General features: G+C 33.3%; 5 protein-coding genes across 5 annotated transcripts in view; 4 read left to right on the forward strand and 1 right to left on the reverse strand.

The window, feature by feature from the left end:
• Positions 1–1,429: 1,429 nt before the first annotated feature.
• On the forward strand, positions 1,430–3,359 carry LOC18016142 (protein TORNADO 2). The gene is made up of 2 exons (XM_006398302.2): positions 1,430–2,044; positions 2,857–3,359. Exons 1-2 carry the CDS (start codon positions 1,547–1,549, stop codon positions 3,166–3,168), a joined length of 810 nt encoding a protein of 269 aa, XP_006398365.1. The 5' UTR covers positions 1,430–1,546; the 3' UTR covers positions 3,169–3,359.
• A 1,083-nt stretch (positions 3,360–4,442) lies between these two features.
• LOC18016143 lies at positions 4,443–6,203 on the forward strand. The gene has a single exon (XM_006398303.1). The coding sequence runs from the start codon at positions 4,443–4,445 to the stop codon at positions 6,201–6,203; it is 1,761 nt and encodes a 586-aa protein (XP_006398366.1).
• Positions 6,204–6,357: 154 nt separating this feature from the next.
• On the reverse strand, positions 6,358–8,633 carry LOC18016228. The gene is made up of 4 exons (XM_006398304.2): positions 8,431–8,633; positions 7,420–7,617; positions 7,110–7,328; positions 6,358–6,892 (listed from the first exon to the last, which is right to left on the reverse strand). The coding sequence occupies exons 1-4, from the start codon at positions 8,491–8,493 to the stop codon at positions 6,698–6,700; spliced, it is 675 nt and encodes a 224-aa protein (XP_006398367.1). The 5' UTR covers positions 8,494–8,633; the 3' UTR covers positions 6,358–6,697.
• A 3,959-nt stretch (positions 8,634–12,592) lies between these two features.
• Positions 12,593–13,380, forward strand: LOC18016229 (putative gamma-glutamylcyclotransferase At3g02910). Its single transcript, XM_006398305.2, has one exon. It carries the CDS (start codon positions 12,659–12,661, stop codon positions 13,178–13,180), a length of 522 nt encoding a protein of 173 aa, XP_006398368.1. The 5' UTR covers positions 12,593–12,658; the 3' UTR covers positions 13,181–13,380.
• A 5,190-nt stretch (positions 13,381–18,570) lies between these two features.
• The window catches only part of LOC112086398 (glycine-rich cell wall structural protein 1.8), a 1,152-nt gene continuing 597 nt past the window's right edge, over positions 18,571–19,125 (forward strand). The window contains 2 exon segments of the mRNA XM_024155282.1: positions 18,571–19,104; positions 19,107–19,125. The exon segment at positions 19,107–19,125 is cut by the window's right edge and continues 597 nt beyond it. Of these exon segments, the coding sequence (XP_024011050.1) occupies positions 18,639–19,104; positions 19,107–19,125 (485 nt within the window). The 5' untranslated portion in view covers positions 18,571–18,638.

A 19,125-nucleotide genomic window follows, 5' to 3' on the forward strand; every position in this document is an offset into this window, starting at 1 on the left:
AACATTTCAAAATTGTATAAGACTATTTATCGCCACATGAATTACATAACAATATGATTTCTATTATAATGAACAATTCAATGATTTTTGTTTATTAAAAGTTTAAATTTACCAAAAACTCTAAATTAAAGATTGTTGTTTTTAAGTGACAAAATATTTTAAAAGGGTTTTGTTAGAGCGAATTGAGAAATGTAACGGGTCTAAGGTCTGTTACAGACCGGCGAATTCTAACTGGATCTTATGGGTTTTATTAGATTATAAGCAGATGTGAATTCACTTGGGGTGTGGAGTACAGTTTCTTTATTGAGTTTGATTTAAGTTTTCTTTTATCTAGTAGTAGGTTTGGGAATCGGGTTTTTGAGGTATAAATATAAAATTAAAAATTTGTAATTATTTATTTACACAATTAATAATAAAATCATAAACCAATGTTTGCCTCAATTTATGATTTTTCTCTATAGTTTATTGTCTTCTTCGTTTGATTCACAACAAAAATGCAAATTTAAGAACAAAAAAAGGCAGATGCAAATGTTCACAATCATTTCCTCCATCCACACATCAGAGACGAACAAAAAGCGATGTAATTTATTTTCTGTCTGAAACGAGACGTCGATTTCAATACGTACATAGACAAAAACATCAAACTTAGGTGAATAATAACAATATATTTTAATTTACTTGGAGATTTATAATGGTTACTAGCAACTGGCTTCTTTTTAGAATAGATTTTGTGTTGCGTTTTGATTATATACTTAATTAAATGTAAGTTTTTTCTAGTTATATTTTAGGCCTGTAATTATTTTTAAAAATGTTGGGTTTGTTGCTCCTTTAAGATATAAATTTTAAATTATTTGTGTTTATATTTGGGAATGGAATTTGATATCATTATCTTTAATAATGTTTAATGAACAATACTTTGCATTTTGTTATCTTATGTGTCATCTTTTTCAAGATGTGGTCATTATAAGATGCTTATAATTTTCTAAAAGCAAATATGTAACTATAATATAAAAATAATAATGAAAAGGAGCGATTTGTTTTTTTTCAAATAAATTATTTGTATTATTTAAACTAATTTCCTTTTTATATTATCTTTTTACTGCCTTAAATATGGTAACAATAAGAATAAATAAGAAAAATTGACACTTTGCATATTGTCATTTTATGTGTCATCTTCCCAATTTTTTCCTAATGATTAAAATCAAAACTATGACTCATTCTAACCTCTAATGATCGAAATTTGAGAACTATATATTACTTGTGAAAATTATATTTCAAAAGTGAATTAAATAGTTTTGATTTTTTTCTCTTTTAAGCAAGATAAGGTCAATGGACCTAATTTAAGAAATGATAGATCCACCTCCTTTTATTTTCAAATAATTACTCCTTTTTTATACTATACAATTCACTTTTCACACATGTAAATCTCTCTGCTTTCACTCTCTCTCTCTCTCTTTCTAAGTTATTGCCATTACCCTAAATCCCTTTCAAACCAAACAAATTTCAAGAAACACAAATAGTTAAACTTTCCTCTCAAAACAAAAAAATGCCTTTAAGCAACAATGTAATCGGTTGCATCAACTTCATCTCCGTCCTCCTCTCAATTCCGGTCATCGGCGCCGGAATCTGGCTTGCCATCGGAACCGTAAACTCCTGCGTCAAGATCCTTCAATGGCCAGTAATAATCATCGGAATCTTAATCCTCCTTGTGGGTCTCGCTGGTTTCATAGGAGGGTTTTGGAGAATCACTTGGCTCCTCGTTATTTACTTAATCGCCATGCTTGCTCTCATCGTGCTTTTGGCTATTCTTGTTGGATTTATTTACATGGTTACCATTAGAGGCTCAGGTCATCAAGAACCAAGTAGAGCTTATCTTGAGTATAGTCTTCAAGATTTCTCTGGTTTCTTACGTCGAAGAGTTCAGAGATCTTATAAATGGGACAGGATCCGTACTTGTTTGAGTACTACTAGTATTTGTCCTGAATTAAATCAGAGTTACACTTTGGCTCAAGATTTCTTCAATGCTCATCTTAGTCCCATTCAAGTAAGTACCTCTCTTTCCCTTCCGAATTTTTTTTTTTTCTTTTTTATAAGAAATTCACCAGAAAATTTAAGTTTTTTTTTCATGGGTTTATGGTTTTTTTTTTGTTATAGTCCTTCAAGTTTTTGGTAGTTCTTAGTTCTTGCCCTAAATGAATCTATGCATTTGGGGTTTGTTAAAGTATGATTTCCTCGTTCTTTGTTGTTAATTAGTTGTTTGGAACTCTTTTTTTTTTTTTTTTGCGTCAGTTCGTGTCTTCGTGAACTCGTTAATCGAGGAAAATTAGGGCGTAATTAGAATAGAAAGAAGTATTGGGGTGAATTCGAATAAATATTGAAAAGAAATGGGGCGGTAATGAAAAGAATTGTGCTTTGCTTGTTCAGTATTGTCGCCTTGTCGGTAAAAATACTGAAAAATATATAGATCCTTTTGATGTAAAAAAGCTGCAATTCATATGAAAATATCAAATTATCTACTGTTTTAAGGATAATCAAAATTAGAATAGACTGAACATGTCACATACTCATATTTTTAAGAAAAAGTGGGTCTCACATCTTATGAAAGGTTGAAATCGAATGGCCACGAAAAGAACCGGTCGGGATTTAGATTAACTAGAAATGATTCATAGCTTATAGGCCTGTCTGAACAAAAGAACTGGAAAAGTTTTAACCTTTTGATAAAAATATACTAAACTCCCCAACTTTTCTAGATTCTTCCACTATGTGCACTTTCTTAATCAGTCACGCGGAACAACTTTTTTGTGCCCTACTCTTTTATTTTATTTAAATTTAACCCCGTTTCTTTTATTTTTTCAGTCTGGTTGCTGCAAGCCCCCAACAAAATGTGGATTCACGTTCGTTAACCCAACTTACTGGATAAGTCCCATAGATATGTCTGCAGATATGGATTGTCTACAATGGAACAACGATCAAAACACTTTGTGTTATGGTTGTGATTCTTGTAAAGCCGGTTTGCTCGCAAATCTCAAGGTAGATTGGTTAAAAGCGGATATATTTCTCCTCTTGGCGCTAATTGGATTGATAATCGTTTATATAATCGGTTGCTGCGCTTTCCGAAACGCGAAAACTGAGGATATATTCAGAAAGTATAAGCAGGGTTATACATGATCGTGATAAAAAGTTTAGGGGAAAAACTGGGAGGAATGCTTTTCAATGATTGGATTTCCTATATTTTTAGCTTATTTACGTTTTGGGCCCTCTGGTTGTTTTTATTGTGTATTGAGTCTATTGACATATGCTGTAACTGGGAAGAATACTTTTGTAGTTTTTGTATTATCTCGCTTGTTTGGTTCACAAAAGCTTTGCATTTGTGTAGTAATGGGGAAATAACCAATTCATATCCTCGTACTCCATTATAATCCATATCCAAGTTGATGAACCACCTAGATTTTTATTCTAAAACCACCTAGATTTTTATTCTTAAACCACCTAGATTTGTTTCTGTATTATACATTCTCTATTTGTGTTTCTCACGTCCTTTTGAACACATATATATCTATATCATTTTAAGACATGTATATTGATAAAGAGTCAATTATGAAGAAATTCAAACCATGTCCTAAACCCATATAGCAAGTCTTTCACAACTCTAATTCATATGTACTAGACCAACACCCCTTAGTTTTTTTTTTTTTTTTTTAAATTAGTATTACAAATCACACGGCCCATATACTTTGAAGTTGATATTTTGCAACCCAAATTAATTCAATATGCCAAAATCTCAAACCCACAACGAAGAAATCAAACCATATAAAACCAGTTAACAACCTTATACATCATCATTTTGGCCTTATTTTATAATATTGAGGCGAGTTTCACGATGTCAATATTTTTCTATATTTTATTCACTCAGATTGATACCAGATTACCAGCTACAATAAATAAGGGGAACATTGTTTAATATTATATCTAAATTGATTAATTAATAATTGTTGCAATAGCTGTTGTCATAGCTGATAGTTGTCATCAATTTCTTTTTATTTAAAATGATGTAATACAGAAGATGTAAATTTCAATTTTGAATGTTTTGAATTCTTCTAACAAGGGTTAAAATCAAAACATAATATTTCGTAGAACTACATCACGGATTGTAAATTGTAATTGTGGTTTGAAGAGTATTGAGTGTCACCCGTCAAAATAATTAATTAGATTTCTTGTATCTGGAGTTTGACTATATCGTTTGAGTATTCATTATACAGTCTGGATACAACCATAAAAATCTTTGGGATAAATTATAATAACAAGTCGTGTAGATCATACAACTATTGTCCCTTTTATTTTAACATTTTGTGTTCTCTATATTTATCAACTTCCACCACAGATAGGAATGTGAGAGAGCAGAACACATCGAAGATCGACCATAACCAAAAGCTGCAAAGAAAATGAATGCTAAAAAACATCTAAACCTTACATGTCGTCTCTCTCATCCGGCTTATCCTCACACCCTCTCTCCTAGAACCTCTAAAGAAACCCCTAAATCTGTTTGTTTCGTGTGTTCCAGAGATATCTTAAAGTGGGGAGATGATTTGTATTACTCCTGCACCACTTGTGATGTTGAGTTCCACAAAGATTGTTACTCGGAACCAAAGAAGCTAACACACCCGTATCATCTCCAACACCCTCTCGATCTCATCGACAGTAAGAATCATGAAGCTGATCAAACTTATAAATGCACTTGGTGTGGATCAAACCACACAAGGTGGTACTATCATTGTTCCATTTGTAGCTTTTGTTTGGATGCTTCTTGCTCCTATAAATACCCTTCTCTCACCATCACAAACCCTCAAAGCCATCACCATCCTCTCTCTTTTTTTCCACGGCCTTTATTAGTTCCATGTGATGCTTGTGGCTTGATCAATCAATCAGATCCAAGCTATGCTTGTTTTCAATGCAGTTACATTGTCCATGAGTCTTGTATCAACTTACCACGCGTCATTAAAATCACTCGTCATCAGCATCGTCTTTCTCATACTCCTTACCTTTCCCCTACAATAAGGTCATCATGCCGTGTTTGCCACAAGAATGTTGACAACAAGTATGGTCAGTACTCTTGCAACCATGAAACATGTTCTTATGTAGCACACTCAAAATGTGCAACTCATAAGGAAGTGTGGGATGGGAGAGAGCTTGAATGGGAGCCCGAAGAGCCAGAGGATCCTGAAAACACCGCACCGTTCAAGAAGATAGGTGTTGATTTGATCAAACATATTTGTCATGAACATGCTCTAAGACTCAACAAGTACTACAAAAACGTTGGAGATGCACAAGACAAGCTATGTCAGGCGTGTGTTCTTCCTATCGACTCTCGTGACTTCTACGATTGTATAGAATGTGATTTCTCACTCCACGAGGTATGTGCTAGTCTTCCTCGAGAATTGGATCATGCTTTGCATAAACACCGGCTTGTCCTAGACACGTCTCCTCAGAATGACTATGATGACATGAGTTGTTCAGTTTGTCTTCAAAGGTTCAGTGGTTTCAGGTACAAGTGCAAAGACAAAGGTTGCTTGATAAGCGACATATATCGAATACATGTTGGCTGCATAACACTCCCTGATGTTTTTACTCATAAAAGTCATGAGCATCCTTTATGTTTCCCCATATTAGAACACCGCTACAAAGAGAAGATCATATGCAAGATTTGCAAGAAACATTGTTTGCTATCTTTTCTACAATGTACTACATGCGAATTCGATATGTGTTATCGTTGCGCCACATTTCCTAACGAGGTACACTACAAACACGATGAGCATCCTCTCTCCCTTTGCTACGGAGAAACCGCAGATGGTGGAAAGTATTGGTGTGACATATGTGAGAAAGAGTTAGATTCAACAAAATGGTTCTACACATGCAACAAATGTTGTGTCACTGTCCACCTCCATTGCATCTTCGGGTCCTCCATTTATATGAAGCCCGGTTTCACATTCGCTTACATTACTTTCAAGGTGAAAGTACTTCGCAACAATAGTATCACTCGTCCTATATGTGATGGATGTGAGCAGCGTTGCCCGACTCATGTGTACTATGAAGTCTACTTTTACAGGTATAAACTCGTTTCTTGTTCTTTAGAGTGTCTAGAACAGAGGATTAATGGTCTAGATCAAAGGGTTCTTAGACGAATGAAAGTTGTCGTCGTGACATGATCAAGTCTTTTGCGCAGACTTGGATTCCTTGTACATTTTTTTTTCCTTTACATCTGTATTTACCAGTTACTGGAATAATATTTTGTATCTCTCTGGTTTGTGTTTGCATAACTTCCCTTTTGTCTAATAAGCATTCCAAAAAACAGATGTATAGATAAATAATATGTTATTGTTATTATAGTCTATCAAAACCAAATTTACACCCAAAAGACTTAGTCAAAAACCAACTACTTGTAGGAAAATACTATCACTCACTGTCTAGCCTCATTTTCATCACATTAAAAGTATAAACGACGATATCATATATATACACTTACTACTTATTTGACTACTTCATAGCATAAAACCTAAGGCACTTCTTTGCTGTAAGAGAAAGTTAAAACCTTTTGTGTGTCTTGTATTGAGCTATATACGCTTCTTTTGAGGATGTCTGTATATCATCAGGAACCTTGAAATGTATCACTCACAGACTTCTTCTTCTTTGCGATCTAATCTCAGTGCAGTGGAGATCGGTAAGGGAGTCCCTTTCTTCGTGTTTTTCGCATAGAACTAGAAGTAGGAAGTTGAGGCGTTGATGGGCTTAAACTCTGAGGGATATTATCCTCTACCCCTGAACTGTGGCTTGAATTCTCTGATTCCATAGCTGTATCCTTCACTCTCTTCTCAAAGCTTCTAGAAGTTCCTGCTACCTTTTGATTTCAGTTTCCAAAAACATATAGAAAAAGTTTATCAGAAGAAAGATGACCCAAATCAAAAGTTCCAAACTCTTCTATGTACATAGCCGGAAATCACCAAAGGACAAGAAAAGTTTGGTAAAGGATGCTTAAAACTTGAAGATTGTTCCTTAGTTATCTCAGAAAACAAACAAAAACTGAATGGTGATTGTTATGTAATTAGGAAATGTACCTTGCAGCCAAGAGAGCAGAAGCTGAAGCAATCATCGACAAGGCCACGATAACAGACCACGCAGGTATTAGTAACCCCTTTACCGGGCTTAGGCTGAGGCCTCTCATTCAAAAACACAACCTTTGCACTGTTGATCACATACGTCTGAATGCTGGAGATATCTAAATACTTCTGAATCTCATTGACCCTTATTACATCATGATAAGATGATCTCCTTATCTGCAAATCACGAACACTAACATTTTCAAAATCTAAATTTCGCCAAATGAAGTCTAAATACATGAAACCTGGATCATGAAATGAAACGAACCTGAATCGTGCGATGATCCTTGTGGTGAGCCAGACAGAGAGAGCAAAGGGAGCCATTAGTGCAGTCTAAGCAATACATATTGCATTCGCTTTTCGGTGAGTGTCCATGAGAGTTGCATTGAACAAAGAAGTGTTCTTTCAGTAAAGGTTTCAGCCATATAGGCCACCGGTTCTCTTCTTCCTCCGGTCCACCAGCTCCCTGCAAAACACCATTAACAACATCACTCATTAGCCATTATCCCCAAAAAAAAAAAAAACTCAGAACAGTTAGCTCTAATCTACCAAAAACACCATTGACTTTCTCCTTTATAGACTTAAGGAGACACTTGACTGTTTCTCTCAAGTTTTCACAATACTACTGTTAATGGTTTTCCAAATTTCATATACCATTTTAAAATCTCGCAATCAAAGATAAATAAAGAATCCCCAAGTTCGTTTACAGAATATGATTCTGTCAAAGTTTTTATTTATATAAGAAAAAACAAAGGCAATTTGAACGGCGATAAGTACGGGATCGAATATTGAGCCGTGAATCTAGTTCGAAGAAGATCCTATTCTTAAAACCCAGAAATATATTCCAGATTCTTTATATCTTCTCCATCACCCCTAATTTAAACCCTAATCAACCAACTACATTATCAAAAGCTTCGAGCGTGGTTCTTCGTCAGACTGAAATTAAAGTAACTGGAATCAGTAATGGCGAAATATGAACATTTCTAAACAACATTATTCGGATTCTTCCGAGAAAATCGACAGTCATTTTTCTTTAAACACAAAACAGAGTATTTTCAATAGAAAAGAAAAAAAAAAAAAGGTAAAAACATACACACAACTTTTCTTGTTTCCAGTATAATTTTGATTCAATAAAAAAAACCCAAATCTTAGAATCGATAATGAATCAGTAGAATACAAACAACATTTGCGAGTGGACATTGCAAAAACAATGAGTTAACAATGTAAAAACAGAATCAACAATGCGATAATCTGGGAAAGGGGGTTTTGCTAGAAATACCATGATTCTTCTGTTTTTAGGCTTGATTTCTCGATTTGGGTTCTCGTGATCTTCAATCGCCATTTTCGGAATGCAGTAAAACACTAGACTTTTCTGAGTCAGCCCCAAAGCTTTTGTAGAAATAGAAAAAAGGGGTTTTAGAGAGAGAAAGGGTTTTAGAAAGCGAGAGAGTATGAGAGAGAGAAATGGGTTTCTTGCAGAAAGGGTTTAGAGAGAAGAAGTAGCGAAAGAGTCATTCTTATCCTCCCAATGTCGACAAACCGAACCTAAATTCCCGAACCTAAAAGACGAGCCTAATATTCCTTGGGTTACAAACCAAACCTGATTCCGAACCTAAAATCCGAGCCTAAGATGCGTTGGGTTCAAGGAACCCTCCTTGGCCTTTCCTTGAAATTTTCTATTCGATTATTCCTTTTTGTAATTTAAAAAATATCTTTCTGTCCTTCTTTGGTCTTATCTCTCCCAATTATATTACTGTTTTTCTTCCAAAAATATTATGAATCTTGTCAAATTTTATTCCTTTTTTGGTTTTCTCAAAAAAAAAAAAATGTATATCTCTTGTTATGTAGTCATCACATTTATTGGCTGTTAGAGTTTGATAACTATTACAAAGTTATGATATTTATATACATTTTTGAAAAGTTGATATTCCTTAGTCGATAAAGTTATATCGCTCCATTATTGCAATTTGACATCTCATATCTATCATTAATTACATTACATGCTGCTTTGTTTCTTCATCAGGTGCTTTCTCTATCTTTTAAACTGACTTTTTGAAATCATAACATAACTTTCTTTCTTTTTTGTCAAAAGACATAACATAATAACGAAGATGATCAATTGCATACCAATTATTTACGTTTCTACATTTTGAAAAGTGATTTTGCTAGTTTTTAACATTCATCTATTTATTTTTCCATGTTCTTAGAAAGGTAACTTTTAAAAAGTAAATTGCGTATTTAAAATTCTATTTAGGGACCCTTCTATTTATATGCTTACTCATAAGTATGAGTTGGAAAGAGAGTGAATTGCACTTTATAATATATTTATTAATACTTGATATATACACAATGAAAAAAATTATAATTAAGTAAAAAGATGGGTGATGTATATAAGTGACCTATGTTGTGTGCATAGTAGAGCTACAGAGAGAAGCATCTTAATAGAGAATTAACCGATTCCATACATTAAATTAATGCACAAATCTAGGTTTAAAGATAATTGCTTACACCATGTCCTTTTGTGTTTTAGTGTTGAGTTTGGTTGCTGTTTCAATTAAATAGAATAATTAGGAAAATGAAATTGCAAAGTCAATACTAACTATTCCAACATGCATCATCTGAAAGGGAAGTTCGATTCAAACTAATACCGACCTCGATGGGATATTTTTCATTAACATAAGCAAATAATTTTTAGATGGACAGTAAAACCGATATGAACCAAAACAAACCAAACTGAAACATTTATAAGAAAATGGAAATATATTTTGTCTCAGGCTATTTATTCAATAATATATATAGAACACCGAAATTAAGTCCCAGCCGAGAAGAAAAAGAAAGAATTCTAAAATTTTAATGAGTGATGAGCTTCATACAAAAAAAAAAGATGAACAAGAACTAAAGTCACATTAACCCGAACTAGGAAAATTTAGTTTTGACTTAAATATATATTGAACTATATATATCTCACCAAAATCCAGAGTGAGCTGTCTCAAACAGATACATTCAGGCTCTCATCCTTTATTAGTTGATAGATGATTAAATATCAAGTTAATTGCGTACTTAATCCTCCATGAAGCATGCACACTTGTAATAAGTTGTAAACATTCATTTGTCCTATGGCATGTAAACGGTCTTACCTTCACACCATAAACTATGTCTTTAGGTTTAAAAGGCCATAATAAAAGCAAAACATGAATATATTTATATATCCGCAAGTCATATATTTTTAAACACTAATATCAGTATGTCACCATAACTTAGTTTGATAATATGCATATGAAGAATTGTGCCTTTTAAGTTTTTGTTTTTCGTTAAACGGTTGAAAGATATTTGAAGATATTTCTCTTGATAACTATTGATATTTCATGTTCTTGTAAGCAACCTCTTTGTATCTTATGTTAAAGTTAACAAACAATATCATCGAAAATTGACTGGTTCTTGACAAAAGAAATTCTAGATACCGTACATAGGATAGACAAATAAATAGTAATAAACATTTGAAATAAAGTGAAGTAATGGGACACACGGCACGCCATATCTGAACCTGGAATATCCATACTTTCCCGGGTACACACTATTCTACTATTTTCTTTCTTATAGTTATGGGACCAATCGGAATTATCGGTTTCACAATACTGTAATTTTATGATATATCATATATGGAACAACCATACATAACCATACAATGTATCTAACCACGGACTTAGAGTTAGATAGATACCCTAATATAGTAAACCAAATAAAACCAGTGAAGATTATTTGATAAATTGAGTGAAACTATATGGTTAATGATGAACTACATTTATGTGGAACAGTGGAAGTTACTAATTAAGCGAATTGGTCTTCAGAGGCAAAACCAACCGGTCAAGCAAACCGGCATTTATTGTTTGCAGTTTCGAGGCGTTGACTGTTGACTTACTATTTGATCCTCATTTCTGAAGTTTTCTGTACTTTTTCACGGCAGTTTCTGTGGACAAATATATTTTAAAAAACGTACGAGCGTGTTAATCAGATTTTAATGCGTCCAAAGCGGTCCAAACTCACATAAAGGGTTTTTTTTTATAAAAAAAAAATCACCTTAAGCTAATATCGAACTTGAGCTGCTATGAATGCTTTTTTGTTTTTAACATCGAACGCATTTTAATAGTGCCACTCCTGCGCTCCCTTTTCTCATGAAATATACTATAAATATTATTTAACGTTCAATATTTTAACCAACCATATAATCATTCTACCGCTAAAATTGGTATAACTAGCGAAAACAAAAAGAAAGTGTCAAAATTTAAAATTTCACATCTTTTAATTTATATATATTATTTGAAAGTTTTGTGTCAAACATTCTATTAAATATACTTATTGATTGTATATCTTAAGATTCTTAACACATAGTATACATGATTACATGTTAACTTAATTACCATCGTTTTTCACTAAATGCATGTCGGAATGGACGGGACAAATCATCGGCATTGTTCACGTGGCAATTTTTGTTAAGACATGTAAAATTATACTTTTGTTTCCTACTTTCCACCATAGCTCAATCTTGTCCATGATTCATGTTGTGCTTCACATTTAGAATCATTTATATATCAAACGCTAGGAATACTCATTAATTCACATTTGACTGAAAATATAAATTTATCGAATCTTATAAATAGCTAGGTCTGATTGTAACAAAAGGAAATCTTAATAACATTAATATGTTATTCCTTTATATATTTTCTAGAATAAGTAATGTATAACCCAATCCTCTTATAGATACTGGTTTTGCTTAAGAACAGACAGAGCATATAGTTATTTTTCCAAGAAAACAAACACGTGTGTGATAAAATGAAAAATGCTGACACTGTTAAATAAAAATATAATCAATAAAACATTTATTTATTTTTAAAACTCCCAGCAAATTCGGCCGACCTCTTCACTTTTATATTTAAAAGACCAACATATTTTTTCAATTGGAGTAATGTGTCACAGACTCACAATATCCTTTAATTAAAGCCACTAGTTTTAAAACATCCAATCATTACTAATCTGAACAACCTTCATTTTTTGGCATCGCGTTTCGTTTTTTTGTCTTTTTTTTTTTTTTGAACCTTATCTGCTTTCTTGTTTGTTAACAGTGTTTCCCTTCTTCTTTTTTTGTCCTAGCATATAAAATATCAGTTCGATAAATCAATAGAATAATTTTAATTTTAATAAATTAAAACAAAAAGGTTCTCAAAGTGCCAAAAAGGGGAAAACATTCCTGGCTTCATCAATCATCACCGGCGCATAGAGCATATAAGTGTGGGAAATAAAAAGAAGAAGACTGATTGGCAAACCAAAACATAGTTGGGTAGTGAAATGATTTAAACCTTATTTTTTGTAATCCATTTATGAAGTTGATGGGCTTCAAAGCCCATTATATATTATTAAAAAGCCCATAATAAACAAAGAAGATAAAAGTTTTTCCGAGTCAGCCACCGAGTTTTATCCCGAGTCTCAGAAAACTCGCCGTCGCGAAAACCATGGGAGGAGGAGCACACAAGAACCTCATATTCGTGTACGGTACGTTAAAAAGAAACCATCCAAACCATTTCCTCTTAGAAAATCTGATCGCTAAGAACAACGCCGTTTACATCGGTCAACGCACGACCCGGTTATCGTACCCGCTCATCACGGGTCTCTACGGGATTCCTTACTTAATCAACAAATCCGGGTCGGGTCAACGGATCCGGGGCGAGCTTTATGCGGTTTCGAAACGTGGGCTTGCAAGGCTTGACGAATTGGAAGGGATCGAAGTTGAGCACTACGAGAGATTGCCGATTGAAGTGATCGAGGAAGACGAATCAAACGGCGTCGTTTCGGCGGAGGCTTACTTTGCTCATTGTAGATTCGGCGAGCGGTTGTGGGAGAAGAGAGGAAAGTGTGGGATGTGTGAATTCGGTGAAAACGACGGCGTTTTGTATGTTAGGCCTAAGGATAGGCCAAGGTTTAGCTCTGTTCTTGATGAGATTGAAGCTTTTGTGTCGTCGTCTACTACCGATTGAAGACTAAATTGATTCAATGGTCATCGCTATTTCGAAAATGGGTATAGTTCAAATTCGATTCCTTGCTTCTATTTTCTAGACTAATGAACCTTATTGTGTAGATGATTATGATTATGAAGTTGAAGACTAATGTACAATCTCTTTTCAAGGCTTAATCACAATGGGTATAGCTCAAAATTCTATCTTTTGCTGCTAATTTTGGAGTTAAGACCTCTATAGTTACAGTGTAGTGATCGACTGTTTAGATGATTATGGTTTAGAATTTTAAATCTGTCATTGTGCTTCTTGCTTATCTTCTGGCCATGCTCAGATTTCAATAATTTTAGTCATTTTATGAAAATTTTGAAAATAGTTGCATAGTTTTGAAAATTGAAAGAGATGTCCATAATCGTCAAAAAAAAAAATTCAGCTTTGATTCCTTTATCAAAAAAGGTTTCGAACTTTGAGCTAGCAGAATCTTCCCAACATATTTCTTTCAGTTTCGTTTCGAGTTCGACCAATCTATTGGCTGATTCTCTTGCTAAACAAGCTCTTCGTGCGTCTCAGGCTGTAAGCGACTGTTGATTTTGTTTTGATAAAATACTGTAAAAGAGCTTTCATTTATTTATCAAAAAAGATGGTCAGCTTTGATTGAATCAGTTCTATAACTTTGGATCGTACATACACTAGAAATAGCATATTTTATGTTCTAATTTACTAATTACAATATTGCACAAATTAACACTTAATTTTAAACTCTTTAGTTTTTTTTTTCAACATATTTAAGTTTTTTACCGCTCACTTTTTGTCCTTTACGAGTAAAAATCAAAATTATCCCAAACTAATTTCTCGTATACCCTATATAGTACACAAATATATATGTCGGAAGGCCAATTAGTCATGAACAATAGCTAAAATGCTACATTCTAATAACATTTTGAAAAAGTGTTAAAAAAAAAAAATTATTAAATTTTTAAATAATTATTAAATTTTTGCAAATTTCTCTTTACTAAAATACCATGTAACACTAAAATTTTCACAAATACCATAAACTTTACGTTTAGGAAAGGATAATAAACGATTTTGAAACCCTTATTAGACTTTTTGCTGGTCATAGAAACCCTTAGACATGAAAACATTCTAACCATAAATTTATGATAATATTTTTTGTATAGTAGTATTTTAAAGTGTTTTTTTTTTATCAATTACGAAATACAGTTTGATGAGTGGTGCTGCCACGACTGTAAACCATGTATGTACTATAAAAACGAAATGCACTTAATCTAATAAAACCATATTACAATGTTTATGATAATGTTTTCGTTGTTCGATTATTCGAATGTTCTATATTCATTCTACTATTCATTTAACATACCACTTACCCCTTATTTCCTTACGAAGAAAGTACCCGACTACTATAAATTACAGTTTGACGAAGTGGTGGTAGTAGGACTGTAGGAGCAGTAGGCAATGAGACGTTTGCGGCTTTGTAATAACGCCTTACCTATACGCACTTTGTTTTGTTTTGTTTTCTTCTTTCTTTTTTTGTCGTTTCGAGTTTGTTTTTTTTTTGTGAATGGTGTGTCATGTGTGAGAGAAACCAGAAATCTTAGTAGTGGGACTTTTTGTTGTTGTATGTTGTTGTCAGACTTTGTGATCTCCATTGTCAGTGAGAGGGACCAAACGCTTTTTTTGTTAGTGCAATCTCAATAAGACTCTTAAGTACAAAAATGCTATGTTCCGAATCCCCCAATAAAGATTTGGCTTAGCTACCGCGAGAGTCAGAAATGCGCTAATCCAAGATCGATGTAATTTAATCCATATTGTTTGTTATGTCTTGGATAGTTGATAATAACCACTATGTTTTGTCTTTTGAACTGTTCTCATTATAGGAATCCGAACTTCTCTTATAGATTGAACCTGCACAGAGATCCTTTTCTTTGTACACAGAGATACTTGATGACTCAAACTAGCACTTTTTATTGATCATCAACGCTATAGGACATTGTGTGGGATTTATGATTCTATTGAGAAACTAAGTAAATAAAAAAAATTATTTTCTTTTGAGGACGCGTGGAAGAGAAGTGAAAGAAGAAGAGCACTATGGAACTATACTGGTCCTACTACTTCTTCTTCACGCTAAACTTCAACAACGACGGTGTGTGCTTTTTTTTTGCCCATGTGATCTCCCACTTTGTGTTGCGTATGAAACTGTACATACACCCATTTATATGTATATGTTTGTACATATGTATCATCATTACCTTCCTCTCTGAATGGAACAAATCTGTATTTTGCTGTAACCAATTATGGGTAATTTGGGTGCTTATACTTTTGACAATGCCAAAAGCTTGAGCTCTTCATTTGTCAATGTTCTTACACACTTTTTCTCCAAAAACTTGTTTGTTAAATTTATAGACACTATATACTTTAACTTCCATTAGCATTGTCAAATGAACCAAAAGTTTGTTATTCTAGTGATATTATCGTATATATGCAGTTGGATATAAATGGTAGATTCTTATGGAACATATAAGGTATTTGATCAATGATTTTAAATTCGGTTCTCTACATTTATAAATTTCGAAATTTAAAATTTTGATAGTATTTATAAGAATTCACGTTCGTGGATTCTAGAATCGTTGTCTTTTGCATTGTCTTTTGTTTTTGTTTTGAGTTATAATTAACTCATGACACTCCCTTGATTTTCATTTTAAATGGTTTAATATACAAAGATTTTGTAAATATTTTAGTTTTGAGTAACACAATAAGTTAGTCAAGTATGTAATTATTCTTAGCTGAATAACATTTTTAAAGTTTCTAAAACAAAATTTACTAATAGCAAGTCGAATAACACAAGGTTTTAATGCATAACTGATAAACTATTGAATATTAATGGACTGGATTTGAAATAATATTATATTAAATTCATTAATAAATAACAAACCTCGATTCGTAATCCACGTACTGAGAAAATGATTATGCGATTATGCGGGTTGTTAGAGACACACATCTACATTAGATCATTCTTTTATATTCCCCTGATTTTCTAAAATATATAAGTTTGGTTATAATACCATGCTGCAAATAAATTATAACAACTATCATGTACTATAACTAGATCCTTTCATTATTTAATTTATTCAAGGTTCCTGTAAACTATATTATTTAATTTATTCAAGTAAGCCGTTTACCAAAAAAACTATATCCTTTCATTTCGCACATATGTTTTGTATTCTGCAATGTTATCAATCGTAGCTTTTGTTCAAATTGTAGCATCAATTAGTCTAAATTTCAAGCGACTATCCAAGTATCCTTGAAAATTTAGACATATATAGTTTCATAATTCTAACGAGACTTTCATATACATATATATATATATATATATAAACTATAAAATGCTATTTAGGATAAGTGCGTAATGTATTCACTTCTTCCTTTTTTTTTTCTTTTTTTGTCAATGCGTAAGGTATACACTTATTGATTTGTTTTTGTATATATTTTATTTCACTGTACTGTTATCTCTACGCATAATAGGTAGAGAAGTGGTCACTGGCTGGACAGCACCAATGTTTCAAAATCTTGATTGGTCTTCTTAGTGGCAATGCTAAGACGCATTAATAAGTATTTTCATATATAGTTAGTAGTCTCTTACCAAAATCTTTTTTATTTTCTATTCATATATGTTTTTGTACCAAAGTTTCGTGAATAAAATAATCAGGATTTGAATTCAACTTTCTAGAAGTGAACTCTCATGGGAAAATATTTAGTTTCTTAATAAATGCATTTATTGGAGTGATAAGTCCACGCATTCTTCTATATCTGAATGTATTTCAAAGAAGAAGAAAATTTTACGTAGTCAAATTAGTTCTTGTAAGTTTAGGTGTATAAACTTGGCAGAAAAGAAAGTATAAAAGAAGTAAGAGCTTAGCTCAGTGCAAGATAAATATAAGTCTTAGCAGAAACTATAAGTAGAAAGAAAAGATTATTGGTTTGAGACAATAAGGTTATTTGAGGATTTGGTGAAGAATGGAGGGATGGTTAAAAAGGAATAATAAACACCGTAAGTCACGATACTGTGACTTGTTATACTACGATTTTATATAAATGTTTCTAGGTAACCTCTAGCCCCTAATTGTAATATAACTAATATAGTGTGGTTTAAGGATTTACTTTGCATGTCTTATTTTTTTTGCCACGTTCGAATATTTCAACGCGATCTCAATCATTTTGGTTACATGTAGTCATGTAGACGCCTTCAGTGGTAACAAGAAAATTTGGATAATTTTAATTGGTCGCGGAGGATTAGTCTGCGATTCGGCATGGGATTCCCCAGTAGTTAACAAATAAATATATATAACTAAGTCTTTTCAAATTAAATCGCCAAAATTAGATTTTCCATTCTTTGTGTATACTAGAGTCTTGACTTTCTATCAAACTATTTGGTTCTTAAGGTTTGGGTTCAATAGTTTACTTATATACATGTTTACTGAAAATTGTGTTGTCAGAATTAGAGATTATTCTTCATCTTCAAATTTAATCATACGGCTACGTTGATCCATATATTGTGTGCCAATTAATAAAAACTGTAGTCTATAATTATCTATATATGTACACATAGAGACATCTCTATAATCTATTTTAACAAAAAAATTTTAGTTAAATAACAACGTAAGACAAAAAAAATTAGTGAAAGTAAAAGAGTAATAATAATGTTTAGGTGAAAGTTGATGAATGGGTTGGTAATACTATGTATTACCTTTATGGGTTTATAAAAACCTTAGTTGAAGAATAATAATAATAAAAAAGATAAAAGTCAGAATGGAATACTCAACATTATACTTACACGACATTGTGAATTGTTAAATGATATTCTAACTACTTTTTCTAACCAATTTAACGATGTATATCAATCAAGATATTGTAAAGAGTTATTAAACTGTATAAAAGTACTCTAAAGGTATGGTTTATGCCAAACCGTCTAAAGAAGGTGCTCGCATTTGCATGTGTTATGTGTATTCGTACATGATCCGTAACAGAAGTAACCTGATTCATACAAACCCTAATCGCAGCCTTAACCATGAAAATGCAAGCCAACGTCCATAATCTCTTCGGACCGGGAGTCATATAAATTAAGGATTGAGCTAACGCAGATCCCTAACCAAATCTTAATCTTAAACTAATAACTTAGGGTCATGTTTTTAACGATTTATATTGACGTCTAGGTCATTTGAAATTGGTATGTTACAACTATTGATTAGATTAGAGGGAAATGAAGAAATTGAAACCAAAGTTAGGAGTAATGGTAGGGACAGTAAATCTACACTTTTCAAACTAGTCACAAGCATGTGCGTCAACCACTCTTTTTATTACAGAGGACGCGGCTTAAGATACCAAACCCCAATCACTATAAATACCTCATTAAGGTTTTCCATTTTAGTTCATCAAGTCTCACTACTACCTACAACATTTTCCCAAAATGGTTTCTCTCAAAGCTCTCTCAACTATCTTTTTTCTTATACTCGGCGTTGGCATTTGCTACGCCACTAGCCGGAATCTCTTAACCTACAATGAAGTCCCGGCTGGTCATGGTGGTGGCAGAGGTGGTAGACACGGTGGTGCTGAAGGTTATGGAGGAGTGAGTGGTGGTGGAAGTGGAGAAGGAGGTGGTGGTGGATATGGAGGAGCTGAAGGATATGCTGGTGGTGGTGGTGGTGGTCATGGTGGAGGCGGTGGTGCAGCTGCTTCTTCCGGTGGATATGCTAGTGGAGGAGGAGAAGGAGGAGGTGGTGGTTACGGTGGAGCCACTGGTGGATATGGTGGTAATGCTGGTGGTGGTGGTCATGGTGGAGGCGGTGGTGGAGCTTCATCTTCCGGTGGTTATGCTAGTGGAGGAGGAGAAGGAGCAGGTGGCGGATACGGTGGAGCAGCTGGTGGATATGGTGGTCTTTGGCTGTAGAATGTAG

The sequence above is a fragment of the Eutrema salsugineum genome, unplaced genomic scaffold, assembly GCF_000478725.1.
Source record: "Eutrema salsugineum unplaced genomic scaffold, Eutsalg1_0 scaffold_20, whole genome shotgun sequence".
Lineage (NCBI taxonomy): Eukaryota > Viridiplantae > Streptophyta > Magnoliopsida > Brassicales > Brassicaceae > Eutrema > Eutrema salsugineum.